The sequence below is a fragment of the Rhopalosiphum maidis genome, chromosome 1 (genome assembly GCF_003676215.2).
Source record: "Rhopalosiphum maidis isolate BTI-1 chromosome 1, ASM367621v3, whole genome shotgun sequence".
Classification (NCBI taxonomy): domain Eukaryota; kingdom Metazoa; phylum Arthropoda; class Insecta; order Hemiptera; family Aphididae; genus Rhopalosiphum; species Rhopalosiphum maidis.
In genome coordinates, this window is record NC_040877.1 from 48,517,345 (window position 1) to 48,537,804 (window position 20,460).

Below are 20,460 nucleotides of genomic sequence, written 5' to 3' on the forward strand. Positions count from 1 at the left end.
ACTGGACGGCGCGATTAGTCGGTCGGTCGGCGACACAATCGAAGACACACGACGTATACATAGTAATATATCGCTGTGGTAAAATACGCCTACACGCCGCCGTCACCACCAGTAACGTCAGTACATCCGGTAAGTTTTAACTTGTTTCGTGTTGGATACGATATTATATTATTTTACGCGTATATTATGCATTTATACGTATCGTACTATCGTAATAATATTATAATAATAATATGTACATAGGATGATTCGCCAACCGTGCTCTGTACACTATACCCTTTAATCGTGCATTTATTCTGTTTCCGGTTTTTGAAATTTTTAAGCCACTTTTAAACATTTACGCAAAGTTGCATTCAAAAAATTGATTCATTTAACGGTTCACTAAGCTTTAATGGACTAATTATGGATCACTAAATTGTATTCTAGAGACTATTAGCTCATTATAAATTAATTGTATTTTTGGAGATTGTTTATAATGTTTATATAGCTCGGCATTAAATAATTTTTTTTTATACCATTTAAGGAGTATTCTCCTATTATTTTTTTTTATTATTTTAATGAGAACCACCTTTTTTATTTTAAATTATTCAACAAATGATTATTTTAAAAATGTAGATATTATCATATCTATATCAAAATTCGAAAGAACTATTTCTGTTACTAAACATCATGTAACAAGTATCGTATGATTAAAAGATTTATGAATTAGATCGATAATAATATAAAATTATAATTATTGTAATTTACAAAAATATTGTGCGAGTGTAAAATGATTAAACTAAATAATAGTTCTATTTTCATTTTTATGTATCATATAGACCAATAGAACATATCTTTTAAACTTAAACTAAACCTAATGAAATATTCTTAATTCTTAATTTATAGACTAAAAATCAAAAAATATTGTTTTATATATATATATATATTATATTAATAATTTAAACCATACAAAAAGATATTCCGTTACTAAAAACTCACTCTTGTTGTTAGTGCTTAAATGTTACCTTTACTTATTAAAAATTTAAAAACAAAAAACAACGAACTAAATTCATTTTTAGAATATTTCTTTTAGTCTTAAAACCTTTTACAATTAGTATAAAATTGATAATAAACAGAAGAAAGTGGCCAGTAACACGCCTGAGTGTGTAATTATAACATATTCATTTAAATTAAATAAGTAAATATTGCATTTACTATAATTGTATTATTTAAATCAATATAGTGTACCGTAAGCAATTTATAATTTATCTAAATAAAACGTATTTTGGTATTTATAGCCCAAATTGTAAGCGTATTACGTATTTATTATATTTAGTTAAAATAACGTCTAATTCAAATAAAATCGTTAACAGGCAGTACAAAACCTTTAATAAAGGGCTATAGTTTAATATTATACAATAGCACACGTCACTTTCGTGGTCTTTGTTCAGCCACATCGCAGCAGGCAAAATAATTCATAGCACGTATAGATAATAATATTATAATGAATAAATTTGCTGATAAACTTTAAACAGTATACATACAAAATAGTAATTGTGTATATTGTTTACCTTCTACACTCGTACTTGATTGTGCAAATTCATACATCCTTTTTCGTGTATTATGTCAATATGTAATTCATATAAAATATAAAATTAACTTTATTATAAGTGATTTAAAATTTAAACAAGTATACATAATAGTCGAAAGTTAAATTTGATAAACATATTTTAGTAACAAAATGCCAACTCTTTCGTTAAAATAATAACAATAATAATAATAATTGTAAATATAATCTTCTAACAAAAGGTTTTATAACTGTTTATTATATTTATATAACAGTAATTACTCTAATGTAGGTATGATAATATTATATATCACGAATGTATAAAAATACTTGAAAACTGTTTTAAGAAATTAATTTGATTAAACAATGGGTAAAATGAATAGCACTGAAAAATTTAAGAATTCACAAAATACTAATTTAAAAGTATGCAACAATTGACTGGCAAATGTTAAATTATTAAGTTCAAATATTTAAAAAAAAAAAACATTGAAAAATGAAAACTAACTTACAAAAAATTAATTCAAAAAATTATTCTCTAAAATTTATATCATACTATATACTGTGTTTCTTGTAATTTTATGAATAATTTGTTAAATCCATTCCTTAATAAAAACATCTTGTATTTATTATTTACTTGAAATCATGTTTTACGTATAACAGTAAATAATAATCTATGATAATTATAATCGTTTTGAATTATTATTTAGTATTTTTTGACTCAATACTATCGTTAAAATGTTTATTATTAAAAAAAACTTTGAAAAAGACTTAATTCAATAGTATAATAACTATTTTTTTCCGGTTTTTCGTAGTTACTAGACAATTTTTCAAAACCGTTTTCATTATTATTTGTTTAATGTCTAATGATAATAAATAAATCACTGAAAAATTGAAAAAATTGTTCCATATTATGTGCTCAATAATAAATATTTATTATACAGATATTATTTATATTACATAAATCATAATTAATACAAATCTATTATAGCATTATATAGCGTAATGCAATTTCTAGCAATCCTGAATTTTAATAATACTTTTTGAAAATTGTTTGAAGATAAACAAATATAATATATATATTATGTGAAATGAGATTTATGTTTGATTCCCGTAACCTCTCCACTATACCAGGTACAAACGTGAGATATAAAAGTTCACTATATGTGACTTGCATACCAAAATTCGACTAAACCAATATACTGTACCCAGTGTACTCACATAACGCGAGATTTCGCAATATCCTATAAATCATATCTAAGATAAGCTACCCTGTTTGATCGAGGAAAAAAATAATAATAGTACGTGAATGTAGATTATATTATTGTATTCAACCAAGTATACAAAATTGAGAATGTGTAGATTTATATGGTTACTAACAACGTTGTATCCGTCTGATTACGCACTACTCGCAATGTCAAATAACCTAATATACTGAGGCAGATGACGTCCCCCGAGGCAGATGATTTTGCAGAACTCGTAAAACTTATCGTGATGTATAATGAAACTGAAACTTACCGCGTTCAATGAAAACGTTTACTACAATGATCCATTTGGCGCAAAGGATTTCGTAAAGCGAATACATAAATAAGCGACTTGAATATTTCATTAAAAGCTAAGTCAACTTTTCCCAGACCTCTGTAACGCTTGCGTACAGGTTTATCATAGTAGGTAATGGAATATATGTATACATTAATGATTCTTACACCTTCGTTTGGGAAGTTCAAACGAATCGTTCGGATGCTGAGCTCATAATATATTTTTTCCGTCAGATTGTTTTTGCTTTACCAACGTTCAGCCCTACGACAGGCAAAACTTCACGATGATAATATAATATATAATCTGATAAAAGAATAAGAAACAAATTATATCTAAAACAAAAAAATACATTAATTATGATATTACGTAGGTCTGTAGCATGTGATAAAGTTAATATCGATTACCGTGTATTCATATATAATAATTTAATATGAAATTAGTATAAATCATTATCCAATATGCTTATCTATATTTTATTATTATTAAAAATTTTACATTAATCATAAATAAAATAAATTTTTTACGAAATGAATAACGGTTATAAAAAATATATAAAGATTTTATCAATATTTCAAAAACTGATTAAACACTCGTGTATACTTATCATGTTATAGTTTCTTAAACATGGACAATAGATAATTATTATTTTTAATTTCGTAAACCAACTAATTGTACAAAAAAAATTTACACAATATCAAGTATTGAAATTACTAGTTAGCATGACTTGTTTCATGATTTGATATTTTTTTTAAATATTTTAATGAAACTAAGAGACCATAATGCAACATTATTAAATTCCAAAATGTTCTAAGAATAAAATGTAATATTGTTCAAAATATAAAATAAAATATCTTTATGTATAATGAACCTACATAAAAATTTCATTATAAAACGTAAAAAGGTTTTTATGATTCCCGTGTAATAAAATTTCAAAAAAAAAACAAATCGAATGTTTGATATATGTACTTAACAATTAAAGTTGTAATAATCATTTAAAAATTAAACATATAGTTATGCTTTCAAAATATTTCGGAAAATCGACTTGAGGATACAGAATACAGATTTAGGCAAACATTATATTTGCATATTATTTAACTGTACATTTATAAAGCCAATGTTACTGAACATGTATAGCATCACTCTAATTTATTTGAAACAAAAAATATTTAACATACAGGCACTAAGGATGACTGTAAAATATATTTAATTATGACGAATGTATAAAAAATATAAAAACCATCCCGTCAACCCCAAACTATAATCATATGTTTAGTTTATTTCAAACATTTCAGGAAACAAAAAACTTAGACGATTCATATACAATGTTAAATATTAATATATTTCAACTTTAATTGGAAAAAATTTGTTAAAATGTGTACTCAGCTAAGTAGTTCAGTTGACTATAAAACTAATATGTATTAATATTAATATTAAACTTATATTCTAATATTAGTTCTTAATAATATTACATGGTTGTTTAGGATTTAAAAATATCATAACTCTGCCCTCTAATAACAACTATAGAAAGGTTATATTGTATTTTTCTTTTATTTTGACCACCAATACGATCATTTCATCATTATTTTAGTATGTAAATGCTTAAGAACTAAATAAAAACAAAAATTGTAAACGCTTCAAATTTAAATACACATTGTCATTATACGTCTTAGAAAATATTAAATTTTTCATAAACATTTATTTAAAATGTATATGAATAAACCCTCCTTAAATATCACAATAACTTGCCATATTTGTTGTGTATTTACTCACGAATAAGTAATAACTAAACGTTTTTCGCCTGCACTCACAGTCGTTTAATAATTCAGACAAAGGTTTATTTAAACACGTTTCTTTCCATAGATTTTATATTTTTTCTTAAAAAAAAAAAAAAAAACATTAACCTTTATAAAAATATTTTATTGTTTGGCATTTTTAATTTTTAGTTTATATAAATCTTCCCAAATATTTTCTGTTTAAGTGACGACATTCAAGTTTCGTATATCAAACAACAATTCCAAAATTGTGTACAACAACGCGAATAGGTATACAATTTTTCGTAGACATCTCTAATAATTTATATAACCCTATCATGTTTCCTACGATCGATCATTATATTAAACTAAACAATGGTTTTCGATAACTTTAAGTTAGCTTTTCAACCGTTTAGAGTCGCGTTACAGCTTATTCCATTGTGTGCACGCGGCTTTTGGTATTTAATCGTTTTGTAAACGTAAAAAAACCAAGGACAAAACATCTAGCATACATACTACATATATACGTAGGTACATACAATACAGAACTTAAGAGGAACTACTACAAAGCTTAATGTAACTTTTGAAATTTAAACACAACGCCTGCAGAGCACAATGCGTTTAGTCTTCGGGCAAATTCGTTTTAGAACAAATTTCCGAACATAAAAAATTAGTAAGTATATATAGGTTATTATAGCATAGGTATACTTCCGGTATTTTAGCACGCGATACGCAGCTCAACTATAACGACTTTATGATCGAAACGGTACACGTTCGTAATGCACCGTAGTTCTCTATGTCTATATTATATATAGACGTTTTCTTTTTCGATTTGTTACAAAGACGTTAGAAGGAAAAAATCGTTTTCTAGTGAGCAAATGATGATCATAATATCCTCATAAGTCAAACGCGCTCTTCGCACGTTAACCGCCTATTGCTTTAGTCGTCTTTTTTTCCAAAAGAACGGTTTTTCTTTTATTTTATTTTCTGCCACCACGACCGCCACCGGCAGACACAAACACTAATTTCCATCTCCTGCGTACCGCTGCGCTTCTCGTCCGAGCGGGTCAATCAACGCGAGTTAACATTCACAGCGGTTCATTCGGTGGCTGCAGACAGCTGGAAAGAAAAATTGAAATGCAAAATGGCGTTGTTTTTTCATTTTTTATTTCGTACACTACACAGGAGACTCGTACGCCGCGCACAACCCTCGTCGAGCACACGTTAATTGGAACAAACACTCTGTTCGCAGATCACGTACCGTTATAGTATAGTAGTGGTATTAGCGGCGGCAGACGGGCGGAGTTGATTTCGCCTCCTGCTCAGTATAGTATTTGATCTTCTTTTCATCATTATCACCCGGGTCAGTGAACAATTATCCGGATGCAGCATGTATAGGGCCGTTGCAGCTCATTGGAATGAAAAACGGAACGGGCCAAGAACGACTACTATATATTTTTAAACTTTACCTATAGGCTACAGTATTAGTCTGCGGAAAAAAAAAACCACTGTACAACCCGAAAATAGTAACTAGGAAAACGACTATGTGAATATAGTAGTAATATAAATGCACGCAAACGAATATACTGTATCCGAATCAAACGATAGTCCTGTAAAATATTATGAATATTGAAACGTCGTACAATTGTATAAAATAGTTTTCCACGGGTTACAGATTTTCGTAACGCTGTAGCTTTGGCTGTGCGCGTGTGTAATAACCAATTAATAACGTATTATTATAAATAAATAAAAAACATTATAGGGCGTTCTCTAACTTGCATTTATCTCCATTAATATAAGCACGCGACTGATTTGTAAGGAGGAAGATAAATCTATGCGCTATAATATTAACGTGCAAAAGCAGCGGTACTTTACGGAAGGATTTGTTAGAACTATCGAACATAATATACGTTATGACCGTTTGGGATGCGTCATGTAACACCGTATGGAAAACTATCCTAGAATATCACATCATAAACTTTAAATGAACTATTATACGATCGGATTACTCAACTTGCCACCAACTTGTATAGGTAAATACACGGCAAGGGTCTATTTTTAATGGAACAAAGTACTAATGTCGTCGCGGGTCGCGTTTACGGAAAATGTTTTGAGTTTGTTCGGCGGTAATATGCATAAATACCGGGCATAATAATATGGTATATGGTAGGTATGACTCGAATCTGAAATTCTACTATATATATAATTATACATTATGGTTTGCCATAAACCCCGGTGTTTATGAAATGAAACAATAACTTTACATTTTGACCAAACAATACGGCATTAATTACATTATAATTTAAAATAATAACTTATTACCGATAGCTTATTATTTGTGTAGCAAATGGTACCCGCAGCAATATTATTTTCTCAGCTCATATAGATCTCCATGCTGCACTCGACAAGCCTATATAATAATTATTGTTATATTAAATTATCTTGCTAATTAAAGTAGTACGAAAACACAAATCTCGAAACTATAAAATAATTAATGGCTATATGCACAAAGGTTGAAGTATTATTATCATCAAAGATAAAGATTAAAACTATAAACATTATATTATACAAATAAGGTTATTAATTTAAATTAACGTTTCTTCTCGAAACATTGAAGCATTGCGTACTAAACGCTATCCATTCACGAGTCACTTACATATTTGTGGAATCAACAATTTAATTATTTATTACAATTTCCTATTATAGTTAGGTATATAAAAAAAATTATTTGATAAATTATAATATTAAATGTGCATAGCTTATTTAAACATATAATTTAATATTGATTGTTACAAATCGCATTTTATTTTTATTTTTATTTGAAGATTGGATCTTCAAACGCTTAAAAATAATTTGCCCGTGTATTTTTTATGTATTCAAATTAATGTGATAAGAACTTTTGAGAAAAGTTAAATGTATTAAATTTTTAAACTTTTTGATCTACAGATAAATATGTTGTAACAACATAATTCAAGAAAAAACTTTTAAAAAATTCGACAATAATTTTAAATGTCTATGAATAACTCATTTAGAGCCGAAATATTTTAAAAATTATTTCATATTTGATGAAGAATTATTTTATATTTCTACTGTTATTCCTTATGAATGACAAAACAACAAATTGAATCTTGTCAAAAACTAGTGATGCATGAATATTTCTATTTTCTCGCTGTTTTTTATATTATTTTTTCCCACTTAATATTAAAAATTGAAGTACATTTTATCCTTGATGCACAATACAACTAATAAAACTAGTACATTATTTTTTTTAACTACGCTCAGATGAGTATAAAACTTTATGTGCATTACCATTAAGAAAAAAAACAGAAATATATTTTTACTTCTATATTCTTTATTCTAAGTTATATATATTATTACAAATTTAAATCAAACGATTAGTCTTAGAAAACACTATTTAGATATTTCAATATTAACATAATATACAATAATAAATAGATAGGCACCTAGATGTCTGAATATATATATATATATATATATATAATTATCCGCTATTGTAATACAAAATAAAAACTCACTATTATCAATCATATTCTACTTCATCTGATCATACATAAGACTAATCCAAGTCAATAATCATGAAACGATACCGACCTATATTATAACATACAATAATGTGATATTTACCTGCATAGGTATTTTCGAGCAAATGAAATCGATAAATTTACAAAACATAATATAAATGCGCGCGCGCGCACACACACACACATAATCTACAAACCACAATAATCCACATACATATATATTTTATTATATAGTTTTAGTGTGTGTGTGTGTGTTAGTACTTAGTTTTCAGCGTTGATACGCTTGTAAAATATTTGCTCATAGGTACCTATACAAATAACACCGCGATAGTTTCGAACAATGTATAAACGCGTATAAAACTATAAATTATACGAAGAAAACAATAATACGTACAACTACAGAACCCGTGGTACGCGGGGGTATGCATAAATGTAATAACTGTGAACCGCGTATGTCGTAAATTTCACGTTTAATATAACAATATAATAAACTTTAAGAAGTAAAAGAAAAATACCATTCTTTTGAACCAACATCGTGGACGTTTATGTTTTTACGTTGTATCTAATTTTTAAACGTAAAATATATTTTTCGTTATATACTGTAAAGTACAAATGCTTGACCGGAGACTTCGGACACGCTAATAGGATCACCGATGACATTGAATAATAATTATTAATATTTAATGGTATAACTACCCTTAAGCGGGCTACAATGACTATGAAAATGTAAAATTAATCTTATAATATCGTATAATGAATATATAAAAAAAGATACTTCAAACAGTTATAGTTCTAAGTACAAAGTTCTATAAGCTAGTATAAATCTCTATATTATAATATATTTTGTATAACAATAACTTGGCGGTTAAAATTAATTTACACAGCTATAAACTCATTAAATAATATTTTTCTAAATAACGTAGTGTTTGGCGAACGTCACACATTGTATTTGCTTTAGATTCTGAGAAGGGCCGTGAATAAATTTATTTTACAATGATGAATGTGTATTTTTTTTAATAATAATAACTTTTTTTTTTGGTACTTTTTATAGTAAAAAGTTGCTCTAATCATGAACTAGACTTTTTGCTTCTGTTGATAAATTAAATCTAGAAAATTGTTTTGTATTTTAAAAAAGATTCTCAGTATTTATCAAAATAATCAGGAAAAAGAAAAAGAAATCATAAAAAACTGAAATTTTCACCCAAAACCAGTTTTTGACAAAATCGATTTTGACCACATAAACTTTAAATTTTCATCTAATATTTATATTAGCATTCTTAATTCATTATAACATTTTGACCCTTTTTGAGTTATAATCTTTATAATATTGGCCATTTGACAATTTCAAGTTTATTTTTTATAATTATCGGAAGTAAAAATAAAAATAATTATTAATTTAAAAATTATTTATATTATAATGTTTAGTAAATTTCTTCATGTAGCTAATAATATAGCTATTTACTACTAAATTCGAATGACTTGCATTTATGTGTGTTTTCGTTTTCTTTTTATCTCAAATCATTACTATCCTTATAAAATATATTTAGCGATTATACATCGATATATTTATATTATTAAGGTTATATTTTTAATAATGTACCTACCTATCTACAGAGCAATATAAAAGACCGAAAGATAAGATTAAAACGACTGTTTAGTGTTTGTATATTACGTTAAGAAAACTTTCTTCCATTACTACTTTTTGTAGTGAAAAAAGCAATCATTTGAAATTTTTGGCGTAACCATGGTTGGCATTTTAAAAATAAAGTCGTTTTATTCATGTTATATTGGTCATGCAACATTTTTTTTAATAATATTATTTTCATAATATTCATGTATAAAATGTTCATATTTTTAATTTATTCTTACTTAATCTAGCCAAGTAAGCGATTTCTACTTATATCCTATAAGCTATAGTTCCTATGGTAATACTATTAAATCGCGAACATTTTAATGCTTTAAATGGGTGATAATATTTAAATATTGCTTTTATACACCGTTTGTGTACCTATGTATGCGTGTTAAATGTGCTTCGTTGTTTATTAATTGTTTACATAAATCGGCTATTGACAGTCGCGACAAGTTTTTCATTCTAGATCGATCGTATCGTAAACGGTCATTTTACGAGACGAAATATAAAAACAAGATTTTTCTCGACGGAGGTTGGTCCAAGCATAGGCGACCAAGTAAGCTTTATACTAAACATACAGAAAACACATTAACGTTGTGACGTTTTTTTCCAAATGGTGCCATAAAATTCCCATTATTTTCTCATTTTAAAATCTCATCCCCGGTGTTACAGAGTCGCCCTGATTTACGTTTTATTTGTAGATTTTGCTCTATGAAAATAAAGCTCATTTTTATAAACCCTTGTGATGAATTTTCACAAACATTTCTTATTTATTTGGTAATTGATTCAAAACACACACTCAGCTATGTGAATATCTACATGCTTTCTAGTATGGTGAATACATCATGTGACAGGTATGAATATGTATAGAGCGATGCCAGTAGGTATATAAAATGATTTACAATTTTTTGAAATTTTTTTCTTTGTTCTTCGGCAATTATCGGAAATAAAATATTTTGATAATATTATATTTCTAACCAGTAAAGTTATCACGCAACAGGAAAACACTAACCGAAGATTCTCATGCAACTTCGTAGGACCAGAATTTAAATAATTATGCGATTCATTGAGTTTAAAATGAATCCTATTATTCTATGATTATGTACTTATTTTTAATTCATAAAACCATTTCCAAATTTTTGTCAAGGTCTTTTTTGTAAACGTTATTGAAAGATGGAAAAAAATAACATACCTTGTCGTGCTGAAAATTATAAATCTCCCTATTTTTTAATTTAATATTATTATTACTATTTGTGTATTCTCTTAGGCAATCTATTTTAAGTACTGATAATTTTACCATTACATTTTTTCCTTTTTTTTTTTCTGAAACGATGAAGTTTGATTATAAGTTTGATTATTAATTATGTAGTTATACTTCATAAATATAATCAAGACGACAGCTGAATGTATTAAACACAATCGTTATTCATTAATTGTTTCTGAAATAAAATTAATCGACAGTTTAATACACTGAAAATAGAAATACCAAACAATGGGTCCAAGTCAAACAAATTTCAATGGTTTTATTTTTTCATTCAAATTAAAAAGATAATCAATTAATGTTACCATAATGAATTAATAATTTTAATAGAGTTTACCATTAATTATTATCCATAAGTGTACAAACTGTGTGAGGGAAAAAATTAGGCAACATGTCGAGCAAAGATAATTGATTAAATAAGAGTAGATTCATTAAAATTGTTGAATAGTTGTAGTTATTAGGTAGTAATATTTCAATTGTATTATTTTAAGAATACTTCTATGGATATTGTGTTATTAAAATTTACATAATACACCGTGCAATTTTTGTTAAGTAAAATTTAAACAAGTAATACAGTAGTTCATAAGGCTATAAATTTAAAATGTGTATTTCTATTATAAAAAAATTAATTTACATTAAAAATGAGATAACTATGATATCATAAAATGTTAAATACAAATGAAATAAATTATAGAACAATAAAGTTGTATTATAAACTAAGCATGGTAATAAAAATATTCTAATTACTGCAGAAACAATACTTGGAATTAAAAATTTATTTTTCAAATAAAAATTGGCTTTCTAGGTATTTGAATAAATGAAAAGTGGAAGTGCTACGCTTTATTAATAATTCACTATCACATCAATCATTATTTAATAAAATAGGATATGATCATTTATAAGTTATAAATTATAAAAATTTTAAATTCTAAATAAATTTTATGAATAATACGTATCTTATAAAAATGTATATGAAACAATAATAAACGGCATCTAATTAATAATAGTAAAAAAAAAAGAGAATACTTAATCATCGACAAAGTCATGTTAATATTTAGAAAATTATTTAAGTTTTGCAAAATGGTTGTATAGTAGCTAATCACTGATTAAGATACCTATATCGTCCATTAAAATAAATAGTGAAAATTCTAAAGCCTATATATTTATTTTGTGTTTATTTATCTACGTGAATGTTATTTTTAAAAATAATTTATTAAATAACATTTTATTTAATTATGTAGAATTATGGAACAAGCAAAAAAATAATGAGGTTAACAGAATAATATAACTAGTTAATTATCAAAATTTGAATAACCGATTTGTAGAATTAAAGTCAGATAATAAAGAAATTGCCAAAGTAGTTTGCGGGAAAAATAAAGATTATAAACAACGGGGCAGATGAACAAGTGCAACGAAATTATATTTTGAAAGTAATAAGAACTAAAGTGTTTGCGAATCGATTTCACCAATTAGGATGTTGGATAAAAATACAAGATTAGATGTGGTCAACAAGACTTGAGAGATTAAAGGAATATTGTGCAAGAAAATAATCACGTGAAGAATAAAGGATATTCAGTCAAGACGAAACTGCACGTAGAAAGTATTTTTCAAATCATTTAAACCACAGAACAGGCAATGTGTTATTCTGAGCCTTATTGCAAAGTATGAAGCTATTAATAAGATTATTTCTAATATTCTAATATTTCTAATGCCTAGTACATTTAATATGTATTATCTCCACTTGTTAAATTTCTATTTTTAATTGATTATATACTCGTATTATTGTTTCAGGCTCTAGTTGACATGTAATAGATTATGATAGAACAAACAGCATTACACAACATCTTAACATGGGTAATTGCAGTGATTTTATTTATTTTCCAATCACTCAACTATTTTATTGCATGGATAAAAAACTACGTAGGACGTGAGTGATTTTGTTTTAATATTTAATTTTAATAATGCTTTGAACCTTATTTTGTGACAAAACAGGAGAAAAATAAAAATACATGTGTCTAAAACCTTATACAAACTTCAAGTATAATACACGGGGTGGTTTGTCGCTTTTTTCCTTTTTCCCATAGTGTTTTGTGGTTAATATAAATAAAAAAATTACAAAAATACATTATCTTTTTCAAAAAACTATAAAAACCTTTTATTGAATAGAAAATATTCCTAAGCTGTGATTTTTTTTTAATTTTTACAATTACACAAGGTATGGTCATTAGGAGTTAGGTACTTTCGATAATAATAGTATTTTACACATTAAATTAACCGATCAAGTTTTATTGAGGTAAGCACCAGTTATGGTTTATTATATTTCTTATATATCTTTGATATATAAATATAGACTAAGACTACTATATCTAGTGATATCATAATACTCATAGTTATAAAACGTTCAATAATAAATTATTTTTATAATGGATAACTAAATTGCAGTAATTATACGAAATTATGATATACATTTATTATGTGCGTTCGACGATAAAAATGGTTAAAAAATGTTACCATCTCGATCTCTCCCGAATAGTTGATGGAAAAAATTTTAATTTTAATGATAATACTTAATGTTGTTATTATCTATAACTTACCTACAGATAATATTCTGTAAAATTATAAGTAAGAAAAAGTTTTGGTAATCAATTCATATTGCTAATTATAAGTTACAAATAATAACTATCATAAAAAACTATGAAATATGTATGTATTTAAATTTTTATTTGAATTATAATTATAAATGTATTTTTTAGAGGTTTATGTTATAATGTATTATGTGTATTATACTATTATCCTTAGTAAATTGTACTTAACTATCTTTAATATATAATAATATCATGATAATTATATACAGTAGAACCTCGATTATCCGTGTTAGCGATTAACCGTGCTCACTTTCCTGAAAATTCAAATATAAGTATGGACTATAGATGTATAACATTATTGTATATATTTTTAATTATAAATAAATACAAAACTTCAAAATTGCTTTATTATAAAATTGTATGTATGTATGTATTTATAATTATAATTAAATATTTTCAAAATTTCATTATTATAACATTTTACCTATTTATTTCTAATTATAATTAAATAAAAAAATGACATTATAAAAAGTCTCGATTAACCGTGGTTTTCATTTATCCGTGTGACCCCCTACTTGCCATTACCCCGGATAATCGAGATTCCACTGTAACTACATTTCTAACCTTACTGAGTGAATATTTTAAATTTTTTTAACATGACTCTCTTATTTTCCATTGTTATTCTTATCAAACAAAAATATTATTGGTTTATATTCAAAGATCGTATAACATGCAAAATATCAAAATATGTATAAATAGCAATAGATTTTTTTTTATAAGTTATACGTCAACTTTAAAGTTCTTGTCTGTTGGAATTGAACATATCATTTACACATTATATTGAATATGACAATTTAAAAAGCCCACGAGAGTAAACACAAATCTGTTATTACATAACTACATAATATAGCATTTGGTCAAATATAATAATACAGTTTTTTTTTTTTTTTTTTTTTTTTTAATGTGGAACTGAATTTTATTGTTAAATCACGTCCGTTAATAAAAAAAAAAAAAAATTCTCAAACCAATAAAAGAGGAATTCGGTTATTGGGAAATTTTTAAAACGTACAAGATTCTGTAGTTGTGTAGGTAGCATTTTGATACTCAATAAGTGAACCTTTTTTTTAGTTGTTTTTGTTTGTATATAGACGGACAAAAAAAAACTACTGTTGTGACAACAGATACAACAACATTATCTGAATTGAATCCGAATAATAACAATGCACCGAAAAATGTTATTGCTGTCCAAGGACTGATCCAAAAACACTTTGACATTCCTCTGGTAAGTTTAAAAATTAAATAATAAAAAATTGTATATTCACATTCAGTTTTCTAATTTTGTATATCTACTTTAAAATTATTATTTTATTTCATTATATTAATTATTCTTATAGTGAATAATATTATATTAATAAGCTATATTTAAATAAATATAGAGGATATTTTAATAAAACTGTATATCTTGTTTAACATAATTATTAGGTTTAATATTTTTAATAAGCTAAAAGGCAATAAACTAGATAAGCGAGAGATAATAATCATATCATATATATATACACCAAAAGATAAAATAATTGATATAAAATATAGGTAATATATAAATAATGTTTAGATATCTTTTTTTTTTTTAATAATATAACTTGAAAGTAGATTATTAATTTATTAAAATAATATTTTTTTTTTTTTAGATAATTGCAGAAGATGAACCAAAAGTGAATGATTTTATTAAAAATGCTCAATTATTGATATCTAATGAAAATTGCAAAGAAAAACAGAAAATAGATCAATTTATGGAGCATTTTGTCGATGACTCTTATGTTGCGCGTGGCCTAGGTTTGATAACTGCAAACGTTGGACGTGAATCAGAATTTTATTTGTACTCAAAATATGATAATAATTTTGAAAACGTCGTTATTAGACTCAAAGGACGTCACGGAGAAAGTGGTCAAATCACAATATCAAGCCAAGACCCTACAAACCTTATTGATACAAAATTAATTCCCATGGATTATTTTTATGATGAAGATAGAATCAAAGTTACTTACACACCATTTGCAGAAGGAGTGTATACATTAACACTAGTACGAAATGGTTTATCCATTTGCCGCTCTCCATATTATATATCGGTAGAAAAAAGCCCGACAAATTCTAGATCTCAAATTCGTTTAGGTACAAAGAAATATAAAATGGTAAGTAAATTTGCTAAGGCCAAGCATGTACCTCTTGAAACTTGTGACAGTAATATTCCTGTCATTGAACCCAGAAAACCATCTATTAGTAGAAATGTTCTTCCAGCATCGGTAGAAAACTCTATACGAACAGACGTTATGTCTATAGTAACAAAATTTGAATCCAATAGTATAAATTTTCAAAAAAAAATTAATAAACGTACATCTAACATATCCAAAACAAGCCCAAAAACTGATTTGATCAATGAAATTTCAACAAATTCGAATATTCAACCGAAAATTGTAACTGTCAATGATCATGATACTAATGTCAATGATTTAAATTCACCAATTATTAATTCGATTCCTAAATCCACCGAAGAAAAATTTTGGAGTAACTTAGATATTTCCAATATAAATAGTAAGAAAAATGATATAAATTCTATAGATGCCAAAAGTAACCGGATAAAGAAGTCCATAATAAAGCTAGATAAAAGCACTAGAAATACAAGCGATATACCTCGAGTAAAAAATGTATCATTAAATCACCTAGGACCTACAAACAGTGCATTATTAAAGGAAAGCTTAAATCATGAGAATTCACACGACGTAGAAAAACAAAATAAAACGTATAATACAAATGAACTTATTTATGGACAAAACCAAATTGAAACGTTTCTAGATCCAATTACTATAATAGATAAATCCGAAATCAAATGTATAGACAATGAACTATGTACACAAAATGAAGTATCGTGTTTTGATGATGATAACGAAAAAACTGTAGTTGTAATGGAAAATATTAACGAGCTAGAATCGCATCCCAAAGATTCTGCGATTCAAAAAATAAGCGATTCAGCACAATACAATATTTATACCCCTTTAGCAAGTATTATAACAAAAATAACTAATTGTGTTTGTGAAAAATGTTCAATACAAGTATTAAAAATACTATCTGAGATTCCGAGAGATATAAACTTAACATATAAAAACAATTCAAATGAAATCTGTTCAAGCTTTGAAACACTTCTTGCTCAGCCAATTAGCATTAATATTAATATAGATAACTTATTTGAAAACTCTATAAAACCAACAAATGAACAAAAAAGTGATAATTTGTTGAGTAAAAGTCCAACAAATATGAAACTAATGGATACAATCAATAAAGACGTAAAATATCATTATCTAAATGAAATCACACCTACAGATAATACTTCTAATGAAATATACTGTGACATCAATAACACAACTAAAGAATTAATTATCAAAAAAAATAAACACGATGGTGAAATAAATAAAACGAAAAATGATAAAATAACCAATAATAATTTTGTTATACCCTTTACTGAACACGATATAGATAAACACAAAACAATACAACTAGAAAATAAATTGTCTACAAATGAAATAATAAAAAATGAATATTCAATTACTAATGAAGCAAATGTATTAAACTGTCATCAACTTAATAATGCTACCATTTATAAATTAGATGATAAAATGCAAATGCAAATTCAAGATGAGCAAATATCCTTAGAATATAATATGGACTTAATTGAAACACATAAATTTCACGAATACAACAACAAAGAATTAAAGAAAATCAATAAAGAAAATAATAAAACATTAGACAAAAGTGATTTAGTAACAACTAGTTACGAAATAAAAATTAATACAGAACCAGTAAAAGAAGAATTCAAAATTAAGAACGATATCATTGCAGAAAAAAATACAAATAGCCAAAGTTTTCCTATAAATAGCACAGTATTAGCATCGATTGAGGGTGAATTACCGACTTTAAGATATAAATCAGAAGATAATCGACAAAATATAAGCAATATATCCAATATTAATTTCATAATAAATGAAAACCAAAAGTTAATAATTGAAAACTCAATTGAACCCGTATTAAACAATTTCAAAAACAAAATAGTTGAAAAAATTACACAATTATATTTAAATAAAAATTTATCAAATACGGAAAACACTTCGATCAATGAAAACCATGATATACAAGAAACATTTAATTTACAAGAAACTAAACTTCGTAACAACGATGAAAATAAAGAAATTAAAACTAAATGTATTGAAAAACTCAAATCTCAATTAAAAAATCATATTGATAAAAATGAAATATCAAAAATAATATTAGATAAAACAAAAAAGGATAATAATCATCTATTTAAATATGTCAAAAATATAATTAAAACAAATATGCATCCAAGTGAAATGCAATCAGAAAAATTGACTAAAAATAATCCTCAGACACTTGTAAACATAGCAAAAAAACACATAAATAACCAACAAATAAACAACGACTTTAAAAGGATGATAACAGAAAACGAAACGAAAAATGTTGAAGTTAAAAAAAACAATAACGAAGAAATAGTACAAGACACAGAGATTATGCTAACCAAAACACCAAGTGATATAAAAATTGAAACTATGACTGAAACAATAAAATCAAATATATCAGAAAAAACTGAAGTAATACAAAATATTGATGATAAAAACAAAATTGAAACAATAAAATTACAGATTAACGACAATGAATTAAGAAAAATACACAATACAATTGAAAAAGAAATAATATATGGAAAAGTGGAAAATAATAATATGGGTACAACTATAAACTCAACTAAAAATACAGCAACAAATCAATTAAAAAAGAAAGATAGCGAATTTCAAGAGACGAAAAAAATGACAGAAGCTATACATATAGAAGTAGAAAAAGAGAATAATAATAAATTATCACAAATAAACAGAATTAAGGATATTATGATTGAAAATCCAAATTTAGAAAACAAAGTATCAAAACTAAATGAAAATATGGTAAAAGTAATCGAAGAGAAAGAAATTTCATCAGAATCGACTTCATATAATAATGCGAAAAAGTTAAGCATAAAAAGACCTAATACGGGGAAAACAGAAAAAGAAGATGAAACATTAGGAAATACTAAAGAAAAAGGAAAAATATTATCCAACTATCAATTAGCAAACGATCTATCAAATACTGTTACAAAAGATTTTAAAAAAGAAAAAGATACTTCACACAACTCATTGAACACAAAATATAAACTAACAACTTTAGAATCAACAGTAAATGAAATTAATTGTAAAAAAACCAAAAATCAAAATAAAATAACAATTAACACTTCACTTACAGAAATCGGAAAAAAATATGAAGATAAAGATAAAGCAAATGAACATTTAGAAAAAAATGACGCTACTCATGAAACTGAAATAATGTCAGATAAGATAATTAATAGACCTGAAATAGACAATTCATCATTGATTAAATCATCTATAACACCAATACTGAAAAAAATTGTGGTAGAATTTGTAACTAAAAAAAATACAACTATTGATTCATTAGCAATTATTGTACACGAACAAAGTGAACAAAACGATGAAAATACAAATGACACTAAAACAAAAACAAATACATGGAAATTTGTTAAAGAGAAAGAAGAGATTAATAAAAAAAAAAATACAAGATCTAAACCTTGTACTAATACGTCAAATGTAAAAGTAGAAAAATTGGATGGAGAAAATCTTAAAGAAGAAAATAATCTGAATGGTGAAATTAAACCGAATATAACAAATACAAACAATATAATAGAAAATGAAACAGACCAACCCATTAGAATATCAACTACTTTTCAAAAAGCAAAGATAGAAAAAGAAAAAATAATAATAAATCCATCAACACCTGTTACATCTGCAGTGGAATCAAAAATCGAAGAAGATATAAATGGAAGTGACTTGATAGCATGTACTGAAACGTCAAATTTACAAGTAGTTGAAGCAACGGCTGTGGGAGAAGTCATTGAAGAAAATACTACTTATAGTGGAACAAAGACGGAAAAAGCTACAAATTACGATATTAATCAGATGGATACAAGCTTACCAACAGATACATCGTCCACATCTGAGGAAGTTACGATAGAAAAAGAAGAAATAGTCAAAACTCCATTACAAATTGAATCTCCTGTCACTTCTACAGTGGAATCGAAAACAGAAGAAGATATAAATGGAAGTGATTTGATAGCATGTACTGAAACGTCAAATGTACAAGTAGTTGAAGCAACGGCTGTGGGAGAAGTCATTGAAGAAACTACTACTTATAGTGGAACAGAGACGGAAAAAGCTACAAATTACGATATTAATCAGATGGATACAATTTTACCAACAGATACATCGTCCACATCTGAGGAAGTTACGATAGAAAAAGAAGGAATAGTCAAAACTCCAATACAAATTGAATCTCCCGTCACTTCTACAGTGGAATCGAAAACAGAAGAAGATATAAATGGAAGTGATTTGATAGCATGTACTGAACCGTCAAATTTACAAGTAGTTGAAGCAACGGCTGTGGGAGAAATTATTGAAGAAAATACTACTAATATTGGAACAGAGACGGAAAATGCTACAAACTTAC

The 20,460-nt window shown here is 26.2% G+C and overlaps 1 protein-coding gene across 1 annotated transcript in view; it reads left to right on the plus strand.

The window, feature by feature from the left end:
* Positions 1-27: 27 nt before the first annotated feature.
* Positions 28-20,460, plus strand: part of LOC113547825 (extracellular matrix-binding protein ebh-like) — a 30,179-nt gene continuing 9,746 nt past the window's right edge. Inside the window, exons 1-5 of the mRNA XM_026948349.1 lie at positions 28-129; positions 13,058-13,193; positions 15,000-15,133; positions 15,540-19,137; positions 19,186-20,418. Of these exons, the coding sequence (XP_026804150.1) occupies positions 13,082-13,193; positions 15,000-15,133; positions 15,540-19,137; positions 19,186-20,418 (5,077 nt within the window). The 5' untranslated portion in view covers positions 28-129; positions 13,058-13,081. The remainder of the gene's footprint in view (positions 130-13,057; positions 13,194-14,999; positions 15,134-15,539; positions 19,138-19,185; positions 20,419-20,460) is intronic.